The 26870-nt window shown below is 40.9% G+C and overlaps 1 protein-coding gene across 1 annotated transcript in view; it reads right to left on the bottom strand.

Moving 5' to 3' along the window:
* Positions 1 to 26870, bottom strand: part of LOC126403931 (collagen alpha-1(XXV) chain) — a 192656-nt gene that overhangs the window by 30327 nt on the left and 135459 nt on the right. Inside the window, exons 7-14 of the mRNA XM_050066775.1 lie at positions 24841 to 24912; positions 24071 to 24187; positions 22863 to 22898; positions 14824 to 14850; positions 13359 to 13403; positions 9107 to 9151; positions 8442 to 8468; positions 5975 to 6019 (exon numbers count right to left, since the gene is read on the bottom strand). Coding sequence (XP_049922732.1) covers positions 5975 to 6019; positions 8442 to 8468; positions 9107 to 9151; positions 13359 to 13403; positions 14824 to 14850; positions 22863 to 22898; positions 24071 to 24187; positions 24841 to 24912 — 414 coding nt within the window. The remainder of the gene's footprint in view (positions 1 to 5974; positions 6020 to 8441; positions 8469 to 9106; positions 9152 to 13358; positions 13404 to 14823; positions 14851 to 22862; positions 22899 to 24070; positions 24188 to 24840; positions 24913 to 26870) is intronic.

Raw genomic sequence — 26870 nt, 5'->3', positions numbered from 1 at the left:
GCTTTAAAAAAAATATGAAAGAAACCTATTTTTTCGGAACAATGCAGAACATAATTGCCCAAGTTCTGCATTCACTGAGTTGTCTGGACGAAACTGTGTGAAATCCAATTATGAAGAGGATTGTCTGCTATTCTAAGCAGCGTTCAGATTGAATGTACCTTCTCACAAAAGTTGGAGGCAGCATTTTTATAACTACAGTGCTGGGAATCATTTCATTGTTTTTACACTGTCAGAGTGCAGCTGCATACTGGTGATGACATGAAATTTAACACTATGCAGAAGAAATCCCCAACAGTATAGGAGCTGAGGGGGTTGAGTACTAACGGCAACCATTTAAACTTTATTTTTCATTGCATCTCTTCAGGTAAGGTATTGAACTGGAAGGAGACAGAGCTACTTGTGTCACATTTTTCCAGCAAAGTCATCCAAACATGGAGAACCCAGGCCCTTTCTTATGCACTGCATTAGTTTTGCAGCGTACAGTAAAAACATACATAAAACAAGGGGCCAATAAGCGTAATTATGGGCGGTTGGTGGGAAAAGGGAGTGGGGAGAAGGAGACTGGGTCTTTAGCTCTGGTGTGGACTCTGTGGTTTCACTACACATACGCCTTGCGCTCAGAAGTTGCTGAAGGAATGCCTCTCGCCCTCAGCTTTTTATGGGAGTCATTACGATGCATAGCACACAAGGCATGTTTAATTGTGGCATTTTTTTTTGCAGACAATAAACTGCGTTACTGTTTACAGCTGGGCTTTGCTGCATACTGAAGTGTGCCTCTATCCATATCTTAAAAGTTATCATTCCACTTTTTATACGAGCGTTTTCTTCCGTATTTTATAGAGAGAACAGAAGATCTGAGAGGATGAACTTTTACAGTTAGCTGTATAAACAGGCTCCTCATGTTACACTATTGAAGATGAATGAAAGGCTTTCTCATGTTTTTACACAATGAAGTAAAATGCTTTTGGTCAAATACTTAAGAAACAACATGGATGACATGTTGCGGTTCGCTTAAAAATTAGAATAGAACAGGAAACTTTATACAGCGACCCATTATTAGGATTTCTTTGTGCTTTGGTTGAATTGTTTTAACAAAACAAACATCAAAGTCAGAGCTGTTTTACACCTGTTGCTTCTTGGCTGGGATGGATAGTAAGAATGCCTCACATCTGGACTTCATTGTTACGTCTTGTACAAAAAAAGAAACAACAAAAGATCTCACCTTGTTAAGTTAATAATCAAGCTAGGGACTATATGTTCGCATGATTAAGTTTTGTTCTCATTATTTATCTCAGCAGGATGAGACCATAAAGAGCTAATATTGTGGAAAATAAGACTTTACAGCACACTTTTAGTCAAAAAGCCACCATGTGAAAACAAGTATCAGAGGATGCTGCACACGCAATTAACACCTCACCCCCTTGCTGCTGAACTGATAAACCCCATGTACGTTTTCTGTCATGACAGAGTGAAAACAAGTGACACCAAGCCCAAGGACCAAGTGAGAGTTTTCACTGGTTTAATCTATTCCAAGTGAAGTACTATGAGATGGAAAAAGCGGTGGAGTTGGGAGGTGAGCTGAGGTGTGGCACAGAGTGCTGAAAAGTCCCAATTGGGCCAATTACCATGGTGAGGCTACAGCCTGTGATTTAACCACAGAGCCAAGCAGGATGGAGAGCTGTCACCACAGCTCCCCTTCATTATACGTGCCCAGAACTGTCACTGCATATTAGCATTTAAAGATAATAGCAAGAAGATCTCATCATGTATTCCCTGGTAAATTGGGCCATTTTCCAGCTGTTTGCCGAGTGAGAGAAAATGAGATGGAGTGGATTAATCAGTGAGCAATGAAGCTGGAGCAGAGTTGTGACAAATGTAACCAATAAATGTCACCGCAGCCCTCAAAACATGACTCCTACTTCATATTATGGCCATTAGTAGAGATGACCAAATTCAGCGGTCTCAGCTAAATATCGACCTCAGTCGCTGAGTTAGAATATATGTGAGGCGACACAGATTATGATTGGCTCCCAGGGCAGAAAGGCCCTGCCAACAGTTGAAACATGGCCAGTTCACAAGAGCTTGGACCGGATCTTAGGATTCAGAAATTATACCAACCACTGTGCCACACACTGGCCACAGCCAAGAGCTCAGCCTGGAAGTTCCCAAAAACCAATTCAAGAGTTTACTTGGGTTTATTTGCTTTAAACCCTTGAAAATTTTCCTATCTCTGAGGTTTAACTTTTTCAACAAGAAGAGTCACAGTTAATTTCACACCTAGTTAAATACTTAGGCAGACTGTATCAGAGGTAAATGGTTCAGAACTAAAGCTTTTAACTGCGGTAATGATTTCTTTTAAATGAGGCCAGAGATGGACATGCAGAGACTGTTGGAAACATTTTTCTTCACAGTTGATGATGGCTTATGAAAGCAGCACAGCGGGAGCAGGTAATGTTTTACACACAATAAATAAATAATATAAGGAGTGGTGGAAAGTCACAAAGTGCATTTACTCAGATACTGTAAGAACAGTTGTAAGATACCTGCTGCTCGCTACATTATCTTCTTTACCCCACAACATGTGTTTGACACCTATAGTTACTATGACTTTGCATATAAAGATGGTACATCCAAAATACTTCTGTGTGGCAGTTTAATTAAACACTGCTTTATGAGCGAGCTCAATATAAACTAATATAAAGTGTTATTTTGGCACAGGGCTCCTCCTCAAGACACGGCCATAAAGATTAGGTAATAATGCAGGACCTTAGATGATGTTGTGTTTCAGTGGTGTGAATTCTTACAGCATCTCTAAAGCTCACTAATTAACACGTTACATCTTTGTTCGACCCCTACGAAAAGGACTGTATAAAAAAAAACGATTGTGTTTTTTCCCGGAGGTTATGTGCCGGACTGTTTCTTGGCCAGGGCCAGTTGCCAGGCAACCTGTGGAGACTCCAGGAAGTTGCTAATACTGGCCAAGAAATAGTTGGGCAAATAACCACCCATAAAATGGCAAATTATCGTTTTTACGGTTCAGTTTTTGTTTTTTTTTACAGATTACACAAGATATAATCGTTACTGAATGAACTGGAAAGGTGGACATTGTTACTTTTGGATAGAGCTAACTTTGAGGTTTTCCTGTTTCAGCGGTCTTTATTTTAAGCTAAGCTAACTTGCCGCTTACTGTAGAAACATATTGAAGGGAAAGTTCAACCCAAATTCCAAAATTACACATTTTTCCTCTTTATAAAAGTAGAAAATTGTCGCCACATGAAACTGCTCACACGAAGGTCTGTGGATTATCTTGAGTAACCAGGACAGGATTTCTGGAAAGAGACATTGCTGAGTTTTTTCAATTCAATTCAATGCACGCTGAGTGCCATTGAGTTTCATTATATCAGTGAGAAGGCAGACATCTCTACAGCTGATACCACCAACACTCGGCAACTCACCAAAACAATCTAGATGGATGAATATATTTTTTAATTTTGGGGTGAACTGTTTCTTTAACTATATACAATATCATATTTTTAGCACCATTCTCGCCATTCTCGGCAAGATAGCAAAAAGCTACTCCTTTAAACAGTTTTGAAATTAATATAAAACCACTTGACGACAGACAAACGGTGGCTCTCGGGCCTCACAGGTATACTGTTTGCGTAGAAAGTAGTTCCATAATAAAAAAATACAATGCATAACAAGCACTTTTACATTTGATACTTTAGTACTATTAATTAATATGTTTGTTCCAATACCCTTTACTTTTAATGGAATACTTTCACACTGTGGTATTTCTTAGATAAAGGATCTGAGTACTTCCTCTATCACTGACTAAATGCAAAGACTACCCAATAATAAATGGTATTACACTGTAGTTGTTATCTCATCTAAAGCATAAAACTTTATAGCTTCTTCATTCATGATCCATAGAGTAACAGATTGTCTCTAACGATGTGAGGGAAAGAGATTTAAACTTGCGTGCATCTAACAGACTGTATATATCCTGTCATTTAGTCTCCTTCACACTCCGCAGATCCCCCGCCGTCAAAACAATCTCCCTTTGTATCAAGCGAAGCCCGGTCCGACTGCTTGCGCTGCCATTTCTCTCCCCTCCTCTGCACTCCCTGAGGTCTCTCTCTGCTCACCATACCGAAGCTTTCGCTGCTTCACCTCTCACCCCGAGTTACCACAGTTTCCCCACAGTGCGTGCTGTGTATTGTTAACTTTGGCATCTTCAGCGTGGAAGACTAAAGATGCTCTCCCCTCCCCTCCTCTGTCCCCTCTACTCTTTGGTTTCCTCTTCCGCCAGTGAAACAATAACATCAGAGATGAGCATCGGAACAGACACACAGCGCCGATGACAGGAGGCTTAGCTTGTTGAATGACATGTAGCTTTCTCCTGTAGCTGATCCTGCGTGCGTATATGAGCACGCATTAGACGTTTTTTTCACTTGCACTGAAAATTCAATCAATCCTTGATGTATGTGACATATGTTAGACTCATCTGGATGTATGCTGAGTTATATCTTGATTAAAAAAGCAATTATTAATACCATATGTTGTGCGCTTTTTTACATCCTGGCATTGACGACCAGAGAAGGTGAGGTAATCCTATCCATACTGATGAAAAAATCCCCACCGTTTCCAGGTCTTTACACTACCTTCTGTCTCTTTTTATTGTGAAATACACGAGTACGCTCTTGAAGAATGAATGGCAGGTGACTGGCTACAGAAGTCTGAATTCCCATGGCACTCAATTCCGCTTTTTCTTTTTCACTCCTGCAGCGAAACCCCTTTTTTTCCCCCCTCGCTTTTACTGCGCTGAGGTAGACCAGATCAAAGCAGTGCTCGAGCTGCAAAGTTTTATCACCCTCTACTTTCCTTTTTGTTCACTCATTCTCCACAGATGATATCCTGCATCTGTTTCCCTCAAATGGTGTCTTTTTTGGCAGCCATGTTCGGCAGTCTTTTAAAAAACCAGAGTACCCATAAAGTGAGAAGTTATCAAAGTTGTTCTCTGCTGAACAGCAATAAATTGGCAGTGACATTTTGAGTACACTGCTTCTAGTCCACTGGTCCATCAGTTGTGTTTTGTTTTTATACCTAACCCTGTGTTTCTAGTAAAAAGCGGCATCTCCAGTGCATTAAAAAAAATCAGTGTTTTGTGTCTGCTATTTGTTCTTAGCAACTGTATTATCATTTTTTGGCAACTTTGGGAAGAATCTTTATCTTTTCCCAGAAGTGTGAGCAATTTGTGCATTGGCTGAATCCACATTTTCAAATAATCGTTTATTCCAATCCATAATAGTTTGCTTTCTGGATGGCTTTCAGACAAATCTGAAGGGTAAAGAGACCCAAATTTTGTCATGAGGTCACCCAATACAAATAGGGCTGTGACCTATTTTCGTAAATGCTGCTTTAACAAAATAATAACAGCAAAGGCAGCGTAGCAAGCCCTGGATAGGACGTCTGATCTGCCTCTGAACATGATGTCAAAGTACGAACACAAAACAAAAAAAAAAACTTTTCCCGAAAACAAAAGCTTTTTGGACAGAAACGTGAATCTGTTACTCTAGCTCTGAACAATCTGTCCAGCAGAGCTCCACTCTGCCTTTTGTTGGAAATGGATCCCAACTTGACAAGCTGTCTTGATGATAAATGGTCCCAAATTAATGCAGGAGCCATCCGACCAGAAAATGTAGCGTCAGCATAGCATAGCAATTAAGCCCACATTAAGCACAAAGGAGGCATCAAGTGCCAGGATGATTGCTGTTGTGCAGCCTTGACTGCAGCTGATGGCACTTGACCTCAGCTACTTCTGCTGCTGCTCGCCACAGATCTCCTCTCAGATGGCTAACATTAACTTTTTTTTTTTTATGTTTTCCAGCCACAGCCAGACTCTGCTGTTTCTCTGTGCAGCTTCCAAGACATAAACAGTGAGAATGAAAGGTGAGGTGAGGAATTTACATACCTTCTCTCCTGTATCACCTTTCGGTCCGTCTTCACCCATATCGCCCTGTGATGAAATCACACAGAGGTACTCATAATCAGTCTGTTTTGATGGCACAAAAAGATAGCTGAGAATCTAAAAACCTAGAGAACAAAATATTAAACGTGATCGCCAGGTTGTTTAAACACACATAACACACAGTAGGACTTTGACAGTTCTGCTTATTCTGTGATGTGACTGCCGTGTAAAACAGCGTAATGGATGCTTGGAGAAAAGGCCAAGAATATCGTAGGGAAGACAAAGTACCATTACTGTACAAGTTAAATTCACTTTGGTCACTAACTGAGTCATCACACATGGTTCAAATATGATTTTAGGTGATGTAATACACTCTGTGGGGCATTGTGGAGGTCTTAACTGCTGGCATTAGCTGTGAAGAACTTCACTTCTGAATTCACAACTTTTCCATCTTCACTGTATGAAAAAGAAAGAATGTCAGGGCTGTTTTTAGCCACACTATGTCAACGTGGCACTATGGATGGTAATGTCGGTTTGAAATATCTCAACAATGGACGGACTACCATGAAACTTTGTCCAGACAATTGACCCTAATGACTTTCCCTCCAGCTCCACCATGAGGTTGATATTTGTGGTTAAGATCGAGATGTCTCTATTATTTGATGAATTGCCATGAAATGCGATACACAGATTCATGTCTACCTCATGATGAATCGAATGGTGTTGGTGATCCTTTAAATTTTCCTCTCGCACCATCACTGCTCAACATCAGCATGTTAGCACGCTGACGTTTAAGTCAAAGCCCTGCTGTTCCAATGTACAGCCTCACAGAGCCTATAGAGTGTCGATAGATTACTTATAGTTGCATGGTTATAAGTTCCTGATTAGAAGGTGAGCAAAGGATTTCAAGGATTTCAAATAAAGTCTTATGTCCTTGTGGGGCACACTATCCTCATGATGTAAGAACTTTAAGAAAATTAGCCTACTGTAATAAGCTCTGTGCCTCTCAAGCAATCAGTCTTTATCTGTTAGAGGCTGGCACTGCTTTCCTGAATTTGCCTTCTCTTTAGTTAGCAACCAAAGCCAAAAACAACAATTTATGTTAACATATTTGGCTCCTCTCGAAATAAAAGCTCATAGTACTTTGGAGTGAGTTTCAGCGCTCTCTTTGGCAGTCTTTTCACCGTCTTTCACTTTTCATAAATCCACATGGTTCTATATTAGGTAAATGATAGCCTAATAGATTGTGAATCATATGATGACTAGCAACTCCAAGGATTTGGAATCAAAGGTTGGGTCCTTGTGGAGACTATTAAAAAGGAACTTCAAGAAAGTGAGCTTATGATAACAGGCTTAGATGCATTGTCGTTCATTTTTTCCATCTATGAATCTATTGGTTAAAGTGTTGAGTACAGTCAGGAAGTTTTTTTTATTTTAAAAAAAAACGTGCTTTCCTGAATTTGCTTGCTGGCCCTTTACTCAACGAACAAAGCCAAAAGCAGCAGTTTATGTTAACAGATCTGGCTCCTCTTAAAATAAAAGCTTATAGTGTTTTAAAGCTGTGATTCCCAACCTGAGGAAAGGGACTCGACATGATTCAAAAGATTGGGAATAAGATATTAAACATATTCCGCCACAGCGATGGTTTACTCTGTCTAATATTTGTGTTTTTACTATTAAATAACAATTAGTTTCCCCTTTTCATGCTTATGAAAACAGTTTTTGAATGGAACATCTCTCTTTAGTTAGACTGCTCATAAACACGCAACCTGTGACAAGGCCAAGAAAAGACATCACAGCCTCACTTGAACCTGACTGACCTGAACTCAAGCCAAGGCAATTTCCTCTAATGCAGTTTCTATAACTGCAAATTAAGCCATTATTTGCATATATTCTCCGCAGGACTCCCGTGATGCTGTGAGCGGTTGTTGCTAGGAGATTGGCTATGTGGCCGCGCGGCCTCATTATTACAGTGAATCAGGTGCGTTAATGATCTGGAATATGTCTCTGATTTGAAGAAAAACTCAGAGAGCAAGTGCCTGAAGGCCAGTTTTGTGGTCGATGAAGAACATTGAGTCATCACCTCCCTCCCCATGCTGTCTCACTCCGACTCCGTCAGCGTTCGCACCTCCCACCCGCTGCTGTCCAACAACAGCGAATAAGGGCACCATTAGAATTAGGGAATGGAGAGAATAAGGCTGCTTTTCATCACTGAGGCTATTGTGTGGGTTCTGTTTCTTGGTCTCCTCCAAGGTCTGGACTTGGGAGAAATTGGGTTCAATTTTGTGACTCACTGAATCACTGACTCACTGACAGCCAAATCTCAGAAGGGTGTCACCTTTGAAAAAACAAGCCGGAGTTGTGTAAAAGTCAGAGGCAGAGCTGCCGTCACGGCGGCTGTTCTGACACATGGTGGGATATCAAGACTGATGCTAACAATAATGTTTGGTGATCTGAATTAGCACTTTACCTTTTCACCTCGCTCTCCCATTTCACCCTGTTGGGAAAGAAAGCAGAGTGTTAAACACAGAAAAGCTCAGGGGGAGTTGGGTTCAGTTGGGGAATTATTGCGGCCACTAAGGGTCAGATAGTATCTGGGGTTAAATTCATGTTAGATTACGGACGTTCTCTTGTGTTATGGCTGCTTTTGCCCCCAGACAGACCCTCCACTATTGGATTTTGAAATATTCCTAAAACTTGCACTGTCATTACTTAAAGTTGTCAATATTAGCAGGCCAGAATCCTACTTACAATGATATTTCACCACAGATGTAATTAATTTAAACCTATATGTAGGTACCATTATCACATTTAATCACACCTATGGATATCTGCTATGAAGTGTACTTATTCATACATTGGCAAATTCAGATCATGATAACATCACATTCAGCAAAGACGAATGAAAAGATGTGTACATGTATATCCTCTAAAGAAGAATGGAAAACAAGATGTATAAAAAGAAGTATAAGGAAAAAAAAGAGGCAAAAATGTCCAAAAGTGAAAAAGAAGAGAAAACCTCTTAAATGGGAAAGGATGAAAAATTAGAAATGACTTCAAAACAAGAAAAATTAAAAAATACAATGGCCATTAAGTGACAAGAAGTAGAGCACACAGAATATGTGTGCACCAGACCTTGATTCCGGGGACACCGTCAAATCCTGGGATGCCAACATCCCCCTATGGACAGCATAACAGACACACAGTGGCTGTATTCAGTGTGCTGTCTCAGCAGTGTGAACTCTGATTTAAGGTCAGGAGATACAGAAAGCTTTTTTTTGTTAAATAGTGATAACCTCTAACCTCAACAGAGGTTAAGTTGGTGTCAGTGGACAGGTGTTATGCATTTGCAGGATAACGAAGCAGTAGATAGGACACATAGCGTATTTATCGGTATTTATTTTGCAAGAAATGGACTCTCCACATATTGTACAGCTACAACTGAATAAATTCCACACAATTAAAAAAAAAAGAAAGCTCCGAAGTATAAAATCTCGAAACCACAAACTTAATCTTAAAGTAGAGAGGATAAACAGGCTGATTAAAAGCTTAATTATCTCTGGTTGGGTTCTGAACATGAGCAAAAGAAGAAAGCCAAGTCCATCTGATGAATGCCAGCTCGCTGTTAGTGTGAGCCTGAATCCCTGCTCTCTGCGGACGCCACTGAGAAACCAACCTCCGTCCGTCTGTTGCCAAAAACAATTAACCTCCTGACCTTTGCAAACCTACCACATCATTAGCTTTTTAAAAGAGAAGCAGATATTCCTCAAACCAGAGAGACAACTTTAACTGAATTAAAGCTGTAACTGATAACTTTTATTAAAAAAACCCACCAACATTTTTCATATTTGCTGAAACTGTCTCGATATTCACATAATCAGTGAGGAAAAAATTACACTCAAGCCCCTAACGGTGATTTATTTTAGCATACGGTTTAGCTGGTGGTCAGTGCTCACAAACTTTCTCAATTCACAGCTAAACAGTACACTAAACAATGTTTCTAAAAATGTAGGCAATGCAGTAACAGAATCTTGATTCGTAGTTGATCTGCGCTGCCTAGTTTGGCAGTTTGACAGCACACAAACTGTGATTGGCACGACTGACAGCTGTGTGAGAGAGTCCTCGGCTGTGATTGGTTGTTTTTGGTGCACTATGGTTGCAAATGCCATTGGAAGCACTACACAGAGGTGGACGTTCATAGCTGCAGACACATTTTATTACAAACTGCGCCCACCACTATAACAAGACAAACCCACCAATGTGACAGCTATCTGAACCACGCTACTATGCTACACTGTAGACCAAATGTAGCAATAATCTTATTCATAATTCATAATAAACATAGGCATGATTCACTTAGGCAACGAGATGTAACCTCTACCATCACCTTTATCCTACCCTTAACCACCTCTCTTTTAACGTAATACTTCATAGCTAATGTCAGCTAATCGTTAGCATAGCATGATGTAGCCTTACCTTTACCCTAACTTTAACCACCTCTCTTTTAATGTAATACTTAATAGCTAATGTCAGCTAATTGTTAGCATAGCATAAGTAATGAGATGTAGCCATACCCTTACTTTAACCATCTCTTTTAATGTAATACTTCATAGCTAATGTCAACTAATCATTAGCATAGCATAAGTAATGGGATGTAGCCATACCCTTACTTTAACCACCTCTCTTTTAACGTAATACTTCATAGCTAATGTCAGCTAATCGTTAGCATAGCATAAGTAATGAGATGTAGCCATACCCTTACTTTAACCATCTCTTTTAATGTAATACTTCATAGCTAGTGTCAGCTAATCGTTAGCATAGCATAAGTAATAAGATGTAGCCATACCCTTACTTTAACCACCTCTCTTTTAACGTAATACTTCATAGCTAATGTCAACTAATCATTAGCATAGCATAAGTAATTAGATGTAGCCTTCCCCTTATTTTAACCACCTCTCTTTTAATGTAATACTTCATAGCTAATGTCAGCTAATCATTAGCATAGCATAAGTAACGAGATGTAGCCTTACCCTTATCCTAACTTTAACCACCTCTCTTTTAACGTAATACTTCATAGCTAATGTCAGCTAATCGTTAGCATAGCATAAGTAACGTTAATGAGATGTAGCCATACCCTTACTTTAACCACCTCTCTTTTAACATAATACTTCATAGCTAATGTCAGCTAATTGTTAGCATAGCATAAGTAATGAGATGTAGCCATACCCTTACTTTAACCATCTCTTTTAATGTAATACTTCATAGCTAATGTCAGCTAATCGTTAGCATAGCATAAGTAATGAGTTGTAGCCATACCCTTACTTTAACCACCTCTCTTTTAACGTAATACTTCATAGCTAGTGTCAGCTAATCGTTAGCATAGCATAAGTAATGAGATGTAGCCATACCCTTACTTTAACCACCTCTCTTTTAACGTAATACTTCATAGCTAATGTCAACTAATCATTAGCATAGCATAAGTAATGAGATGTAGCCATGCCCTTATTTTAACCACCGCTCTTTTAACGTAATACTTAATAGCTAATGTCAACTATCATTAGCATAGCATAAGTAATGAGATGTAGCCTTACCCTTACCCTAACTTTAACCACCTCTCTTTTAACGTAATACTTCATAGCTAGCTAAACACTAACTTAGCAATTTCGTCGGGACTTCCGCCCCCGGGCCAAAGAGCTAATGGGGCTAATTGTGGTCATATGTGTAGGTATGGTGGGTGGGTCATGTAGCTGCTCCAGCTGCAGTTACACCTACTCTCAAAGAGGCAGAGGAGCATGATTTTCTTCCTCAAGATTATTTGTCTCATGTACTTCTTTCAGAATATAGTGACAGTTTCACAAAGTTATTTTCATAAAAGTCACCATCTGTAGTTTTAATGTAGCCAAGATGGAGAATAAAGTAATCTATTATTTAAATTAAATTACATGTCAATGGGCTGTTGGATACTGACCATTTTCCAAGGAACACTGGGTTACTGGATGTTCTTTTGTTTCATTATGGTAACAAACCTTGATTTTTTTTTTTTAACAATGCTCTGTTTCATGAAGAATTGTGACAATATCAGTGTGTATGATCTGTGTTTAGGGAGTATCCCCTCAGCTACACACTAGTGGTGAACGTCTTCATAACTGCTGGAAACGTGTATCATCTATCAGCCCACATATGGGAGTCATTGACATAATTATGATGATATATTGCCGTAATGATGATGGAGTCTGATTAAAAACTCCTAAACTGGGGCTGATAAGGTTTGTATTAGTAATCAGCCCTTTTCAGTGTATATCTATGTCAGATCAATATGATGTCTGCCAGTCAACCTGCCACTGCTGGCAGAGCAGCCTTTACTGCTTCAGACTTCAACTTTCTGCATGAGTGACAGCTACATACCATAACAGATTCTCTTTTATAACTGCATTGCACAGCATTGGAGTTCTATTTCATGCTGGCAAGCCACACTCCTTACACAAGTATGGAATTAGGCCTTCAGCTTTTGCTGTCTCCAGAGTCAGTATGGCTTTCACTCTGGTTTCTATTACAGCCATGCGTGCCTCTCCGCTCATATCTTTATAAATGCATGCTTGAGATTAGAAAGATGGCGCCTCTCAAATCATCTCCCCATTCATTCTCGTCACTCATGCCGTCGTTTGCTCTGGAATAAATATGCCTTTCCATTTTCCCCCATTGTGAAACACCTGCACTGTGTCTCCTTTATTCGCTTTGAGAATGAAATGCAGAAATGGGCCGAGAGTGTGAGCAGATTCGCAGGCTGCTCGAAACGGCACTTTGTGGTTAAGACTTGAGGATGCAGCCCAGGGGATTTCTCCCAAATAGGATGGCGGTTTGAAATTGTCAGAATGCATGGCAGAACTTTTCTAATATGAAAAGTGCAACATGTGGCCAAAAAGACTAATGAAAACGCTAAGTATGTTAAAGTGAGTCTTTTGAAGATAAAATACTTTCAGGTGTGGATGGAAGTTACAGCTCTCTGAACTTTTTTTATGTGTAGTACTTTGTGAGGGAAGCGTTATACCATGTTGAGGCTAAATTTAGAGGGGCTGCTCAATGTAACTGAAACAGTTCAGCATGATGAATTTGCTGCAAAATTAAAAGTATCCATCTGAACAAGACAGCTTACTCAGTCTTGAACCTGTTTTTTTTATTAATAAGTGAAACGACATCATGTTTCCCAGGCAAATCTACCTGTTTAATTCTAAAATGATCACCTGGATTTTTCACCCTTTTCTCTGAAAAATACAATTTTACAACTGAATAAGATAAATGATCCGTTACTAAAACTAGTCTAAACTAGTACAAATAACAGCAAAAAAGTAGGGGATAGTAATGTGTCTGCTTATATGAGTGACCTCACCTTCAGTCCATCAACACCTGGGATGCCAGGAGGCCCGATTGAACCCTGAGAAATAAACACAAAGGCCTTTAGGTGTTACATTACACTCAAAAATCACACTGTGTTTCGTTCGCAAAAACCTGAAAGCATGTTACACTGCAGAGTTATGGTTGTCAAAAATTCAAATATGACAATGTAAATCATCTCCCAGAGGACGCAACACCGCAAAGAAAGATGTTGAAAGAATTGTAATCAACAAAACTACCTTCAAAGGTCGACACAACAGGCCTGTGTATAGTTCCCATTCCCACAATACATATTTGCATGCCATATTCTAAAATCTGCTAAGTTATGGATGATACAGATACAGGGCAAGACTCGGAGTTGAGAACAGTTCTGCTAAATTGCAAACTGAGAGTCTTTATATAGTATGTACTGTGGCTCTTATGTTTGCATGCACTTCTTTAATATACTTAAAGCAGATGATTTAGACTCTGTGGTTGTACTAAGCATGTTTTAATGAGCTCCCACTCTCTTGCAGAGCGGTTTGCTTACGTTGGCTATTTGAGCTGCTCCATAATAAAAATGACTTACTTTTACCACGGTCACATTTATAGATGTATCAGAGATGAGTGAAACATAGGCTTGACGCAATGAAAAAACTATTTTATCATGTCTTATACATCCAGGACATCTCTCAGGATGAAGGAGAATGTATCACATGACTGAGTGAAAGTTGATAGAATATGTTCAAGTATATGATTCACACTTTTATCATGTAGTGACACCAAATCAATCAGCAAGGTGGTGAAACATGAATAACTGTTGACGTGGCCCCTCTGCTAAACACCGCGCTACACCCGCAGTAGATCTAATTGAGCAGCCTCGGGGCCTGGCTTATGAGTCATTAACACGGCGGTGTGTCATCATTGACCCCTCCGCACACCCCCTCCCACGCTGACGGGAGGCCTTGCCGACAGATGACAGCGCAGACAGGAAGTGTCTGATTGGGTTACACTGAACAAACACTGGCAGCTACCTGATGGCTGGATATGGCTTACATCTGTTCCCCACATCAGCGCCGCCAGGGACCCGCGGCCTGTATCGCAGTACTTAGCTCCAGGTTCTCTGTTCTCTGTCTCTTTTTCTTTCCCTCCTCGTGTTGTTCGAGCCTTAACTCTCCTCTTGTCTATTTACTTACCCTGACTGTGGCCCTGCGTCACTAATCTCCAAGTAGACGCATTCAACACCCAGCACTTTTTCTTTTTTTTTTAAGCCATTTACGCAACTTGTGCACGGTTAATGTCAAATCCAAGACATTATTCTAAAGAAATCTTTTGCTTTACATTAGAATTAAAAGCTTTTCAATGTGAAATATATTTTTGATGTCATTCAGTTGATGACTAAGTCAGAGAATCTCATTTTATTTAATTCAAAAGAAAAGTAAGAAAAGTCAGTGGGACTATAAATCATTCTCCGCACTTACCTTCTGCCCTTGTGGCCCCTCAGGTCCCTATAAATGAAAAGAGAGACAAAGCGAGAGAGAAAGTGAGTGGAAGGGAAAGAGAACAAAAAGAGTCCATGTCTGATGAAATAATATAATTTCCACAGCCAACACGGTCACAGCAGACAGACTGGCAGGGCTTCTGGTGGGATTTCATACTGTGAGTACACACCCTTCGGGCAGAACCGAATCACAATCAATCCCTTGTTTTATCCTTCGATGAAGAATGGAAATCACTCTGCGCTTTCTTTTCGTTGAGCTTCATCATAAACATTAATCTCTAATGAGACCATGAATAACAAAAACTTTTTTGCTTTTAAGTTAATCTTTTTATTCATTTAAGCGACTGTAAAAACTTGTTTGGCTGTTCCACATTCAACAGTCCAACACACAGAGAGCTTCATAACCTAAATGGGCCAATGGCTGGAAAGCCTCACAAAGCTAATAAGTTAGGGCAAAAAAGGCGCCACATCTCGAACTGAGATTTAACTCAGTGATAGATGTGTCTGGGAGAACAGTTTCTATTTTCAACCTGCTGTTTACCACAGTGAAATCGGACGCCATGTCAGGCGCTCAACACTCATCCACCAGAACCTGCACAACTGCTTTACGACTAAAATGAGAAACCAAGCTGAAAGTTAGTTTCTTCCACGTTGGCTCCACAAGACTCTGAACTATTGCAGTACCCACGGCAGTTCATCAACACCTTTCTGCTTGGCTGTTATGACACCTCATGGTGGCCAACATTTTTCTCACTGTCGGCTCAGGATCTACGGCAAATGGTGCTATTTGGCTCATCACTCTTGGCTGAGTTGAAGCCAGGCAGACCTTATACCCCGCAAGCCCTCTGCAACAACAGCTTTCCTCGCTTTATTCGTGTTGATGCAGTATAATTGGCAGCACCTAAGATTCGGTCCCCTGATGAGCGTAAAAGGCTTGTGTGCCTGTATTCAAAAGCAGCCAGCGAGGACACATTCAGGTCGACAAGTTTGACTGTCAGTGCAAATTTCTGTGAAGAAGAAGTGTAGGCTGGTGGTGGCCAACTTAACGCCTTGTGGCCAAAGCACCAACGGATGCTTGGCGTCGCTAAAAGGACCATAATGACGGCCAATTTTCTGAGAATAAACTGTTTGTTCGAGCTTTCCATTATCTTGTTTGGGTCTTGTTGATGACCGAATAACTGACGCTCCAAACTTTCCCATTCTGAATTTCCATTTTCACAGAGTTAGCCTGTTAAAATCCCTGCAGCAACAAGTTCTCACATTTACAGAAATGGCCCACACAGTTGCAGCTCATTTATAGTGCATTCCATCTGCACTTATAACAAAAACCTCAATGAACAACTTTCATTATCCCAGCCGACCAAGAAAAAGGTTTTCCTCCCGCTTGCCTTTAAAAGCCTTTGTTGGCTGTCCTCAGTAGGGTTTGGTAAACATCTTTATGACCTACTAGGTATGTGAGAGCATGTGCCACTTGCCTGTGCGCTAATTAGCTTGGCTACATCTGAGAGCACTCAGGAGCTACTGGCTGAAAAGGAGATTTTTTCACAGAGTCAAGAGCTCTTGAGGAAGTCTTGGTCCTGGCTCTTTTGTTCTCAACTTTGGAGCTCGGACATAACTGGGAAATTAAAATGTAAAATAATCCAAACATTTTCATTAGAATAGATAATTCAACTTAAAGTATTCATCATGACAGCACATGCTCAGCATATCGCACCTTAGCTGCCTCATTTCACCCTGACAAAGAAAAGGAATCCACAAATGCGCAATACCAACAGGGCACCTATTGAAGTCGAGCATCCGAGCTCAAATACAAAGCGCTGAATGATTGCTGCTTTCATTCATGACTCGGAAATAACAAACAATGAAGCGATTGCCAGGTCAATTCCCACACTCAGTCTGCAGTTGAACCCTCAGCCACTTGAAGAACCTCGAGAGTGTGCATTTCTCGCTCAGCATCCACAGAATAATATTTGGGCTGATCAAAGCTCAGTAAAGCTTCATGTTAGAGCTTTGGAGTGGAGGTTAAAAGCCTTTGTTCAAAGCTTCTGTTTCACTTAGAAGGTCTTTGAAAAAGCTGTGCAATATAATGCTCCTATTTAAGGTGCTTTCCACTTTAAAGTGAATTTATTTTGTTACAACTGGGGTCTTATTGTCTTAAGTTTGACCAGTGTAGCTATAGGTCAGCATAAAATTATGCTCACCACCATCACTGTAGAGATTGTGTGCTTTATTTAAACTGCCTACGTGGCTTTTCATTTTGTCAGACCTTTTAATCACACTAGCTTTACTGCTATTACTACTGTACACAAAACAGCAGCTAGCAAGGATATGGCACACACTGACTGTACACACCACCCAATCAACCGAAAACTTTATCTAAGAATAGCTGTGAAATGCATTGAATTATCTTGACTCTCATTGGATTCCAGTTTCCAGTGAAGTGTATTTGTCTATATTATCCACAGCGATAGTGTTGACTACAGAGACTGTTAGTAAGGATGGATAATGCGTCTTCACTTCCTCCTACTGCACGAAAATAAAGCCAAAATACCCCAGATACAGCCGCTGCCATAATGCACTACCCATACACACGTCAACAATTACGAGCTGCGCCATTGATCTCGAGCACACTGATTGGCACACAAAGTGTCAATCGTGATGTCACATCCCCTTTTTATAACATCAAATAACTAACTCAAATCAAACTTATCAGAAAAACGAACACTTGAACAAACATCAACGTGACAGGAACTACCAAAGATGACTGAAACCATTCCTGGGAAAAATTTATTTGACACGCACTTGATGTTTTAGTTTGGCCCATGTCCCATCTGCTAACATGGAGCCAGCCACCAGGGGGCGATCATGGTAATTTGGCTTCACTTTTGGGGAGCTGTCATGTCGTCCATCTTTATTATACAGTCTATGGTTGGTTGACTACAGTATTACGTTAACCTATAGGCAGTGAGTGTTGTAGTAACCACTTAGGTCTCTGAGTCACGTTCTTGCTAATATTTTTAATACACATTACAATATGTAATAACACACATTGCAGATATCGTCTTGAAGCTGATTCTGATATTATTCAGACTAAATATTTTTAAACAAAATGTAAACCAAAATATAGAGAAAGAAAATTTTACAGTGCTTGGTAACTCTAAGGAGTTCCTCTGGCAGGTTTTACCAAGAAGGAGTTCTTGAAGTTTTGATGACCGAGCGCCAACTGAGGGAGCCAGCATGTGATTGAGAGTTGTCGACTGAAATCGCTAACTTTAGCTAAAAGCAGTAGCACTGATGGCAGAAGGTAGTTATTGATCCTCATGAAGTGTCAACCAGTAGCTTTCGTCAGGTTGTCATTCCTAACCTGACAGAAGCTTGTTAGTGGCCGACCAGTGTATTACATATAAGCTGCTGAAAGTGGAATAGCCCACAGGTGATTATATTATGATGCATGCATTTCATGCCACGTTCAGGGGTCGCACAAAATGTTTGAGGGCCACCAATGGCCAGTGGGGCGTACTTTGGGCAACTATGTTCTAGACCAGTGGTTCCCAACTGGTGGGTCGCCACCAGGGACCTTCGACCCACTTCTGGACCGCGAAGGTCAATTCTAAATGGACCGCAAGTGACTCGGGAACAAGTCAAGTTTGTAAAAACACTTTATTTTTAATTAATTAATTAATTAATTAATTAATTTTTAATTACTTGAAGTATAGTGAATTTCTAGCACGTTATTTTGAAGTGCTGTTTCCTGTCGTAGAGTGAGTGAATAACGGACATCTATTTACCAGAGGCAGCAAACTAGCTCAGTGACATGGCCAAATGCAAGTAGTATGACGCTGAATATATTAAACTTTGTGGCCCTTGAACTAATCACAAAGGAGAAATCTGGACCCCGTGGCTGCACCAGTTGGAACTGATCTAGGGGAAATTTGGACTTACAAACCATATTTCAAATTTACATCTTATTAAATTAATTGTCAGGGACTGTGTACAAAAACCTTTATTTTCAAATCGCACGCAAATAATAATTGACGAGATTGAATGACATTTTGGTCAGTTGATTAGTTATTTATTGTTTGAGCTCTAAACTCAAACAGCAGAAGTGAAGAGATGCTTTGAGCCAGATTTAGGTACAATATCACTACTTTCCATCTGCAGCTCCTGAGCAGTGAGCACAACCTAATTAACCCAGTATTTCTAAAATCTGGATTATGGCCTTGTCTGTAGGTATTCCTCTTAAAATGATGACAGTAAGACCCAGGTTGTAAAAAGAAAAAAAAAAAGAAAAAAAAAAAAAAATCCTTTAATAACGAACAGATTTGTTCCACTGAAAGAAAAAGCTTGTTGCCTATTGATGTCAACATTTGCCGCAACATTGTTTGAGTCCACCGAGCATGTCCTGAGCCATTTACTCACATCTTTGTTCCTCATTTTTGGCTTCACATTAAAAGGAAACTTAGTCAAGGACACCAAAATATTATAGGTATGTCCTCATTATACAGGCATATTAAGTAAATTACATCCCTACATGCATGCCTGTTGTGCATTGCAACAAATAAGGTGAGTCACTGGAGAATTGTGGGTAGTTATGGAATGAAAAGGATGTAGAAGAGGAGCTGCGAAATTCTGCATCAAAATTAAAAATAACACCAAAAAGCAGAACATTTTTTTAACTGCGGATGAAACACAACATACAATGCGCCACTGGTTTTCTTATTTAGTCTTTCTGGAGCAAAATCAACTCCCAAATGAAAACTGTGTGCAAGGCTGCAAGCCACCTTTAGCGAGCTGAAGACCCCCTTAATTTACCCCAGAGAGACCTTATGGCACTGATGGTTTTGAATTGAGTCCTGAAAATATTTCCTCTTTCTTCTTCTTTTTCTTCTTCCCACCTCCCCCCTCCTCCTTGTTGCTCCACAAGAGCTTAATCCTTCTAACCAGCACCATATGTCCTGGAAGGCTGCTGGAAAACTCTGGAATCTAGTTTTGTCTCCTTAACAATAGCATCTACATCAAAAACGCTGAGCTGTGTCAAGTGGGCGCTAGCTCCTAGAGCACCGTAAAAGTAGCAAAAAAGTTGGTTAAGGCTCGACCTCAAAATCCCTACCTCGAGTTGACTTGTGCAGATCTAAAAGTGCCGATCAAAGGTTATCCTTTCAGCTTGCTGCACAAAGTGGAGCCTATCGGTCTAGTAGCTTATGCACATCTAATTCATATTGATTTTCAAAGGCCAATCAAGGGTGCAGGCTGGTGTTTTGTTTCTGGATGGAGAATTTCTTTTTATTCCCTCTCCAGAGGTTTAACAGCCCAAATTATCATTTACAGAAACTTTTCTCTGTGATCCATTATCTTATCTTCGCTTTTTTTCCCCCTCCAAAGAGTAGCAAACAAACTGCTGTTGGCTGGAAACAGAAGCTCTGAAACTCCACTGTGTTTGAGCGGCCATGTCACATCACATGTTTTTACGACCTCTGGGACGTGCTCATCTCACGCTGCTTTATGGGGGGGGGGATTGATTTCCAAATGATGACATTAGTCCTTGTTAAAAGTACATTAGTGTCTTGCTGTGTATATATACTCGTGAAATAGTATGCCTTATTTCAAGAATTACAGGGAGCAGCGCTTATTTTTGATTCAAAGCTCGGTGCGAGGCCTCTGAGCTCATTTTGAATGGGATTCGCCATTTGTCTTTTGGAGAAATATTCCAGCTGCTGTCATGAGCAGTTGTATAAGCACCGGAGACTTATGGGAACTCACCTGGGACCACTGGGAAATGTACAGAAAATTTTACATTCATGACAGTATGAATTTAGAAACAAAACCGTGCTGCTTTCACAGCTATGAGCACAAGTGGGATAATGGCTAAAACATATAATTAAAGCCAACAAAAGCTGAAAACTTCAACAACATAAAAGCACAAAGAGGACAGAGAGTTAAGTGCATGTTAAGTGACCTATAAACAATTAGCAATTTTAGCTTTAAACTCCTCTTATTCTAGTTAATGCGTCTCTCTCGACGCTTAAGTGTCGCCACCCTTTATTTTCTCCGTCCATTCCTTTCCAATCCACCAACTTTTTCCATGCCATGGAGAGGGTCAGAGATGGAATCAGAGATGAAAGCGCTTGATAGCACCTCCTCTGTCAGCTTCACTTACTCTCCCCTGCACTTGTGAAAGCTGACATCACAGAGTGTTTTCGCATGTCACGTTTTCCGTCTTTGCTTTCTCTGGAATTTGGCTTGACCTATTCGATGTAGCTTTTATGAGGAAACTTTAATCAAATGCTTTATTTGCTGAACACCACAAGTGGTATCCAGTTGCTGTTAACTGGAACAGCTTGTCCCTACTGTATGAGGGCGTTTGTGAGAAAAAACAAACGTTTTTGCAGGGTATCATAAAATGTGTCATTAATATTCACCATATTACCCATAAACCGCCTTATGAATACCTTGTAAATTAAGTGCACTTTAAAAAAACATCCTAAATGGCATGATTGCTATGATGAACAGCTAAATTAAAATAGATGTAATGTGTTTTTGAGAGCATCACAATTTGTTATTAAAAACAACAAACAACAATGATGATCCCCATTATGTGTTTGGTCATGTGTGTGAGTTTATGTATCTGTCTGTCTGCAGATAAACTCGCAAACTACTGGACCAATAAGCCTATTTTTTTGAGTGCACCTTTATGACTATGCTGAAGTACCTCTCTTAGTTGTGGTGATTCCCATTTGTTGGAAAACCTGTTTTAATGTCTGTATTGTACCGTCATTAGCTCCTTTTACACTGCCAGATTTTCCGCGAATGTTGGGCCGTTTTGCTGGCAAGCTACGAGCGTTTAGACACACAGAGTGGGATTGGCGAGTTGATCCGAGGTGCCCAATTTTCCGCCTCGTAGGGTAGACATATTGGCGGAACCCTTTTAGCTTAAACAGAACGAGGCGGCCTTCCGCAACGGGAGGGGCTGTTGAAGACTTGTGGGAGGAGCTGTTGCATGCACATGCGAGCCACTGGCGGTGGATAAACAGGAAACAGCTGATAGCAGGAATTAGCGAGCAGCTAGTAGCAAGAGGGAAACGCAAACCTGACAGACACTGTTAAGATGAGCAACTGGGGAGACAAAGAATTGAGTGCTCTCCTTGTCTTTGCAAATGAAGAGGCCATTAACCGTCAGATGACAGAAACGGTGAAGAACGGGCCGACTTACGAGAGAATCACTGAAGGACTGACTAGCCGTGGCTTCCCTCCCACGTCACTGTTTACGTCACACGCTGAGCTACATGTTTTGTTATTTGCTCACCCCCCCATTGCCCCGAAAAAGGCGCGTTCTGTATAAACAAAAGTAGGTAGGCGGCATTTTGCCGCACTCCCCGATTTTGTTTTTATACTGCCAATAGTGAAAAAAGACTGATTGGGCTTCTCTGCAAATCTGCACAACTCCTATCTAAAAAGGGCTATTGACTCCTGACTCCTGACTCCTTACAAGAATCATCCTGAGTGGCCGCGCTGAGGTGAGATTGGCGGATATCAGCACTCTACTGAGCTCATTTTTCTAGTTGAGCCAAATTAGGACACCGTTATAGTGACTGCATAGTGTAGCAAAGGCAGTAAGTCAGTAAAGGCTGATAATTCAGTGGAAAAAGATATTAAAATGAAAGTCAAAGAATTATTCAGCAACTTCCTAAATACCACAACCTGCCTGCAGATGGCATGAGCCATACTGCAAGGTTTTACATCTCCGGATTCTTTTAGCATTCAAAGGGGTACAAGTTTGTTGAGAAGACTGATGAAATGCTCATATCTGCATGGTAAATATGAAACTACTTCCAACAGGCTGTTAGTCGGTTTAGCATAAGTACTGGAAACAGGGGGAACAAGTTTGTCTGGCTCTGTCCACTGGGAACAAAACGTATGAGCACCTCTAAAGCTCACTAATTAACAAGTCATATCTCATTTGTTTCATTCAGACAGAAGCTGAAATGTACATACAACCAGAAAGGAAAAGTTTGTGCTTACCATGACTCCCGTCTCTCCAGGCTGCCCTGGATCACCCTACATAAATACAAAACAGTCAATTAATTGGAAAGCACGTAGCTCAAGAATTCTCTGCAAAGTTGAGAACATGCATGGAGTTTAAAAATGATCATAAACACTATTTTGAGTTAAACAACTCAAATATTCTGGCAAAAAATACAGTGTTTTCCACATCATGGTTGAATTCCCCATTTCTTTTAACAGCCGCTATGGTGCATCGGGGCCAGGTTGCCAAGCAGAGCTCAGCATTGTTCTGCTCATACACCAAGTTGGCTGGGAGGCATTTCATCATGCTGTGGCACCTGTACCCTTCACTGTCTCCGTCCAACAACCCTGTTCTACTCTCTGCTTTCGGTTCACGCCTGGCTCTTGGATGTTCCTACAGTTCTCGGGGTAGAAAAGAGACATATGCCATGGCCAGATTTGTATGCCAAAGACACGCTTGAACATTATTCCATTTTTGCCTCTTTGTGATAGCTACAGGACCGTTTTTACCACCTTCCTTCTGAGGGATTCACGGCAGGAGAAGCAAATCATGGGAGAAATAAAGCACCCCAGCGAGAGAAGTTTAATTTCTTGGAAAAACGCAACAAGGATTGCAACTGCAAGAGCTGAAAACAATAATCATCAAAAACTTGGAAAGAAGCAGATAAACAACACTTAATATTTTTGCACTCCCACTGTGAACTCTGCCAAGACAATAAAGATCAGCTGGAGCCCTTCGGAAAGGTTTTATGGCTGAGCATAATTGACAGGCCTTTTTCTGTTTCTCCTTTCTCTCACAGGCAGAGTGCACATAAATTAGTGTGATGCCAGTGACAGGCTTAAAGATGTGGAAAATGTTACGTTATAATGAAAAACAACCAAGTTAATGTAAATCCATACAGGGAGGCATTCTCTTGGGAACGTATATATGTTTAGCTGAAGACATTAGGGCAATGAACTGCATCATAGTTTGTCTAGTCTTCATTAGAAGGTTTTCGTTGGGATAAACCCTCCTGGCAATTGGGTCACAATCAAATTGAATACAAGTACATAAAGAGCTGATGTTGTTTTACTCGTAATGGAAACAATGCAGTGTTTTTTAAAGGGAAAATCCACAAAATTTTGCGGATCCAACACCATTGAAATGCAAATCTTTTAGCAGTTTAACAAACTTCCTTATATATCAGGTGAAAATCAATACTCACTGGTAGACCTGGTACACCTCTTGGCCCGTCTTTCCCAGTGTCCCCTGGAGGCCCCCTTGGCCCTGGAGGACCCGGTGGCCCTGGAGGCCCAGGTGGTCCAGCTTGCCCTTGATCTCCCTGTGAGGCAAAATAACACATTCAAACATCAGAACGCTGTGATATTGTTGGATCCACTGGAGACTGGAGCCACTGCAGTTAAATGATAATGAAGAGAGAGTAGTGGAATGATGTCGTGGGTGGCTATGGGCTGCCTCCATTCATAACATGGAGGAGAGTTTGCATTTTGGGTCATATGGCTACAGCTAGCGTACAAGATGGAGCTGAAATGTATCTGATTTACAGCTGAAACAGTAATCCTCTGAAATGCATGCATTCCTAAATGGACTTAATGGGCTGAATAGAGGTTGTGCATTAGGCACCGACTGAAAAGTCACATCGGTAGAGTTCCAATAATCAGGGCAAAAATACACTGCAAATGTGTGGTCCATTATTACACTGGATTATAAGAAACTCTACGAAAAATATTCAGCAATCTAACTAGCAGGGAATGTGCTTTAAGTAGTGCCAGGACAGTAATTCATTTTACCTTAATAAAACCTTGTTTTCAAAAAAGAAAATTCCATATTTCTCTTTAACAATAACAGAAGGAGTATAAGAGTGCTTATGACAGGTCTGTCTGAAGATTTGCATGCAAACTGCAGGATGCCCAGAGAGAAGTGATTCGGTGAGACTTGGCACGACAGAGAGACGAGTGAGGACACAGCCACTACCTTAATGAGCCGCCGCTTTATGAGCTGCTGGTCAGCGGAAAGAAAGCCATGATTGATCTTAGGGAAGACCATCTGAGCAGGTGTGTGAGGTCAAGAGGTCGTAGGTCAGAGGTGAGAGAAGGTTGAAGAAGGATGAGGTCCCAGAAGAAGAAGGAGAAGGAGGAAAGCAAATGCAAAAAGAAACAGATTTTGTTAGAAAGGCCTGTGTTCATGAACCCCTGATCCAGCGCCTTCACGGGTGAGGGGGAGAAATCCACACTTTTCCAGCACGGAGGTGGTTTGCTTCGGAAGTCTGGGCTTTTTTACTTGGAGCCGGGACCCATAATTACCACCTCAGGGGTGCGAGGGCGCCACAGTGGGCTCGCAGTCCCCGGAAAAATGGGAATTTCTCCTCCTCTGTGAAAGCGCTGTCATCATCTTCATTGCGCCTGCTACTAAGTCAGACCCTGGGGGCTGCACACACTGAAACCAGCGTGATCGACCTTCTGAGTTGAGGTTGATTTCTAACCTTGTTCCTTTCAATGCATGCATTATTCTGCTAGTGTCCATTGGTATTAAGTGGCTTCATCCATCGCTGAAACAATCCTTAATCCCTGAGGCCAAATTGGTGGATTGAAGGATTTGTGGTGAACCATGGGCATGAGCTTTAAAAAAACATTTTGCCACTTTGGTTCATCATTGAGGATTCCTCTTGGAGTTCCTTCCATTTACTTTAGCATCAATGGACACAAGCCAGACCATGTCTTCTTGTTGCCAGTCAGCTACACATTACAGGGTTGTAAAAGGCCACCTTTGCCTTCAATAGGGAACCTGGCATGAAGCGTGGAACAGAAATCTCAAGTGAAAGACTGGTAGCGGCCGTGGGGGAAGAGGATAACGATTGACTGGCTGTGATTAATTAGATGGGGTTTTTTCCTGTGCCTAGTCTATCATCGGGCTTTAAGTAAAAAGCAGCAGACAGTGATTCATTTACTCCCAGTGTGTGCTGCGGAGGGGTCGGACTGAGCAGCTAGGCGGCACCACCACCGACAAACCTTGACAGTCAGGATCTGATTGCTGTGCAAAGCAGCCAGCGTAGGGAGACCAGGCAATCCCTAAAGGGACAAACAGCAGAACATGGCACAACACACGCATGACGTTCAAACACTGGGTGAACAAAAACAGTTAAAAGAGGGAAGGAGATAAGCATCCTACTTGTAAATATTCTTATAAATTTGTGAAACAGGCTGTATAATATGTGAAATACTGAGGGTTTGTAAAAGCTAACATCAAAATCTAACTGTATACAATTAGTTTTAAGGACCAGGCATTTCAATTCAGACCGAAACAAAACAAACAAAACAAGTCCAAGTTTACTCCCCGCCATGAAACTGTGTGTACAACGGCACTGCGACCATTCTGTGCAGAGTGCATGCTACAATGTCTTCGCTAAGTAACCATTTCCTGTTGTTTTCTCCCAAATATACAGACAGAACATTTGTTGAGATGATTATCACAGAGCAGACTTTGAGGCCATAACATACTGGTGAATTGGGGGGCTGTGTTGTTCGCAGAGTTTTGGGGAACATCAAGGGATTGAGATGTTCACTGGAAATTCAATCAAATGGTTTCCAATTCCCTTGTCAACAATGGTCATGACAGATGAGATCCACTCATGAAAAATGAATAAAAGAAAAAAGCATCAGGCCTTCTTCTTGTTAAGAGGAGACAAGGGTTTATAGCTGCATGCTAACTTTAAACTGAATCCAGAAACACTGACATATCCTCAGCTAAACACGGTTTAAAATGTTGTACTCAAATAAATGCACTTCATTATGTTTTATCGATTGCCATTAATCATTCTTTTGGGGGATTACTTAGACATATACATTTTATTGAATTGCATACCTGTCAAACAAGGTCTTTGAGGGTGTCAAGTCTCCTACAGTCATACTGCAGTATAAATGTTCACTGAAACATGAACCTACAGTTTGCAGAACCCCTCCCACAAACAGTGCTGGTCCAATCACAGTTTGGCAACCATAACCAGG

The sequence above is a fragment of the Epinephelus moara genome, chromosome 17 (assembly GCF_006386435.1).
Source record: "Epinephelus moara isolate mb chromosome 17, YSFRI_EMoa_1.0, whole genome shotgun sequence".
NCBI classification, from domain to species: Eukaryota; Metazoa; Chordata; class Actinopteri; order Perciformes; family Serranidae; genus Epinephelus; species Epinephelus moara.
The sequence above is the reverse complement of the archived record's forward strand: the minus strand, read 5'-3'. Positions and strand labels throughout refer to the sequence as shown.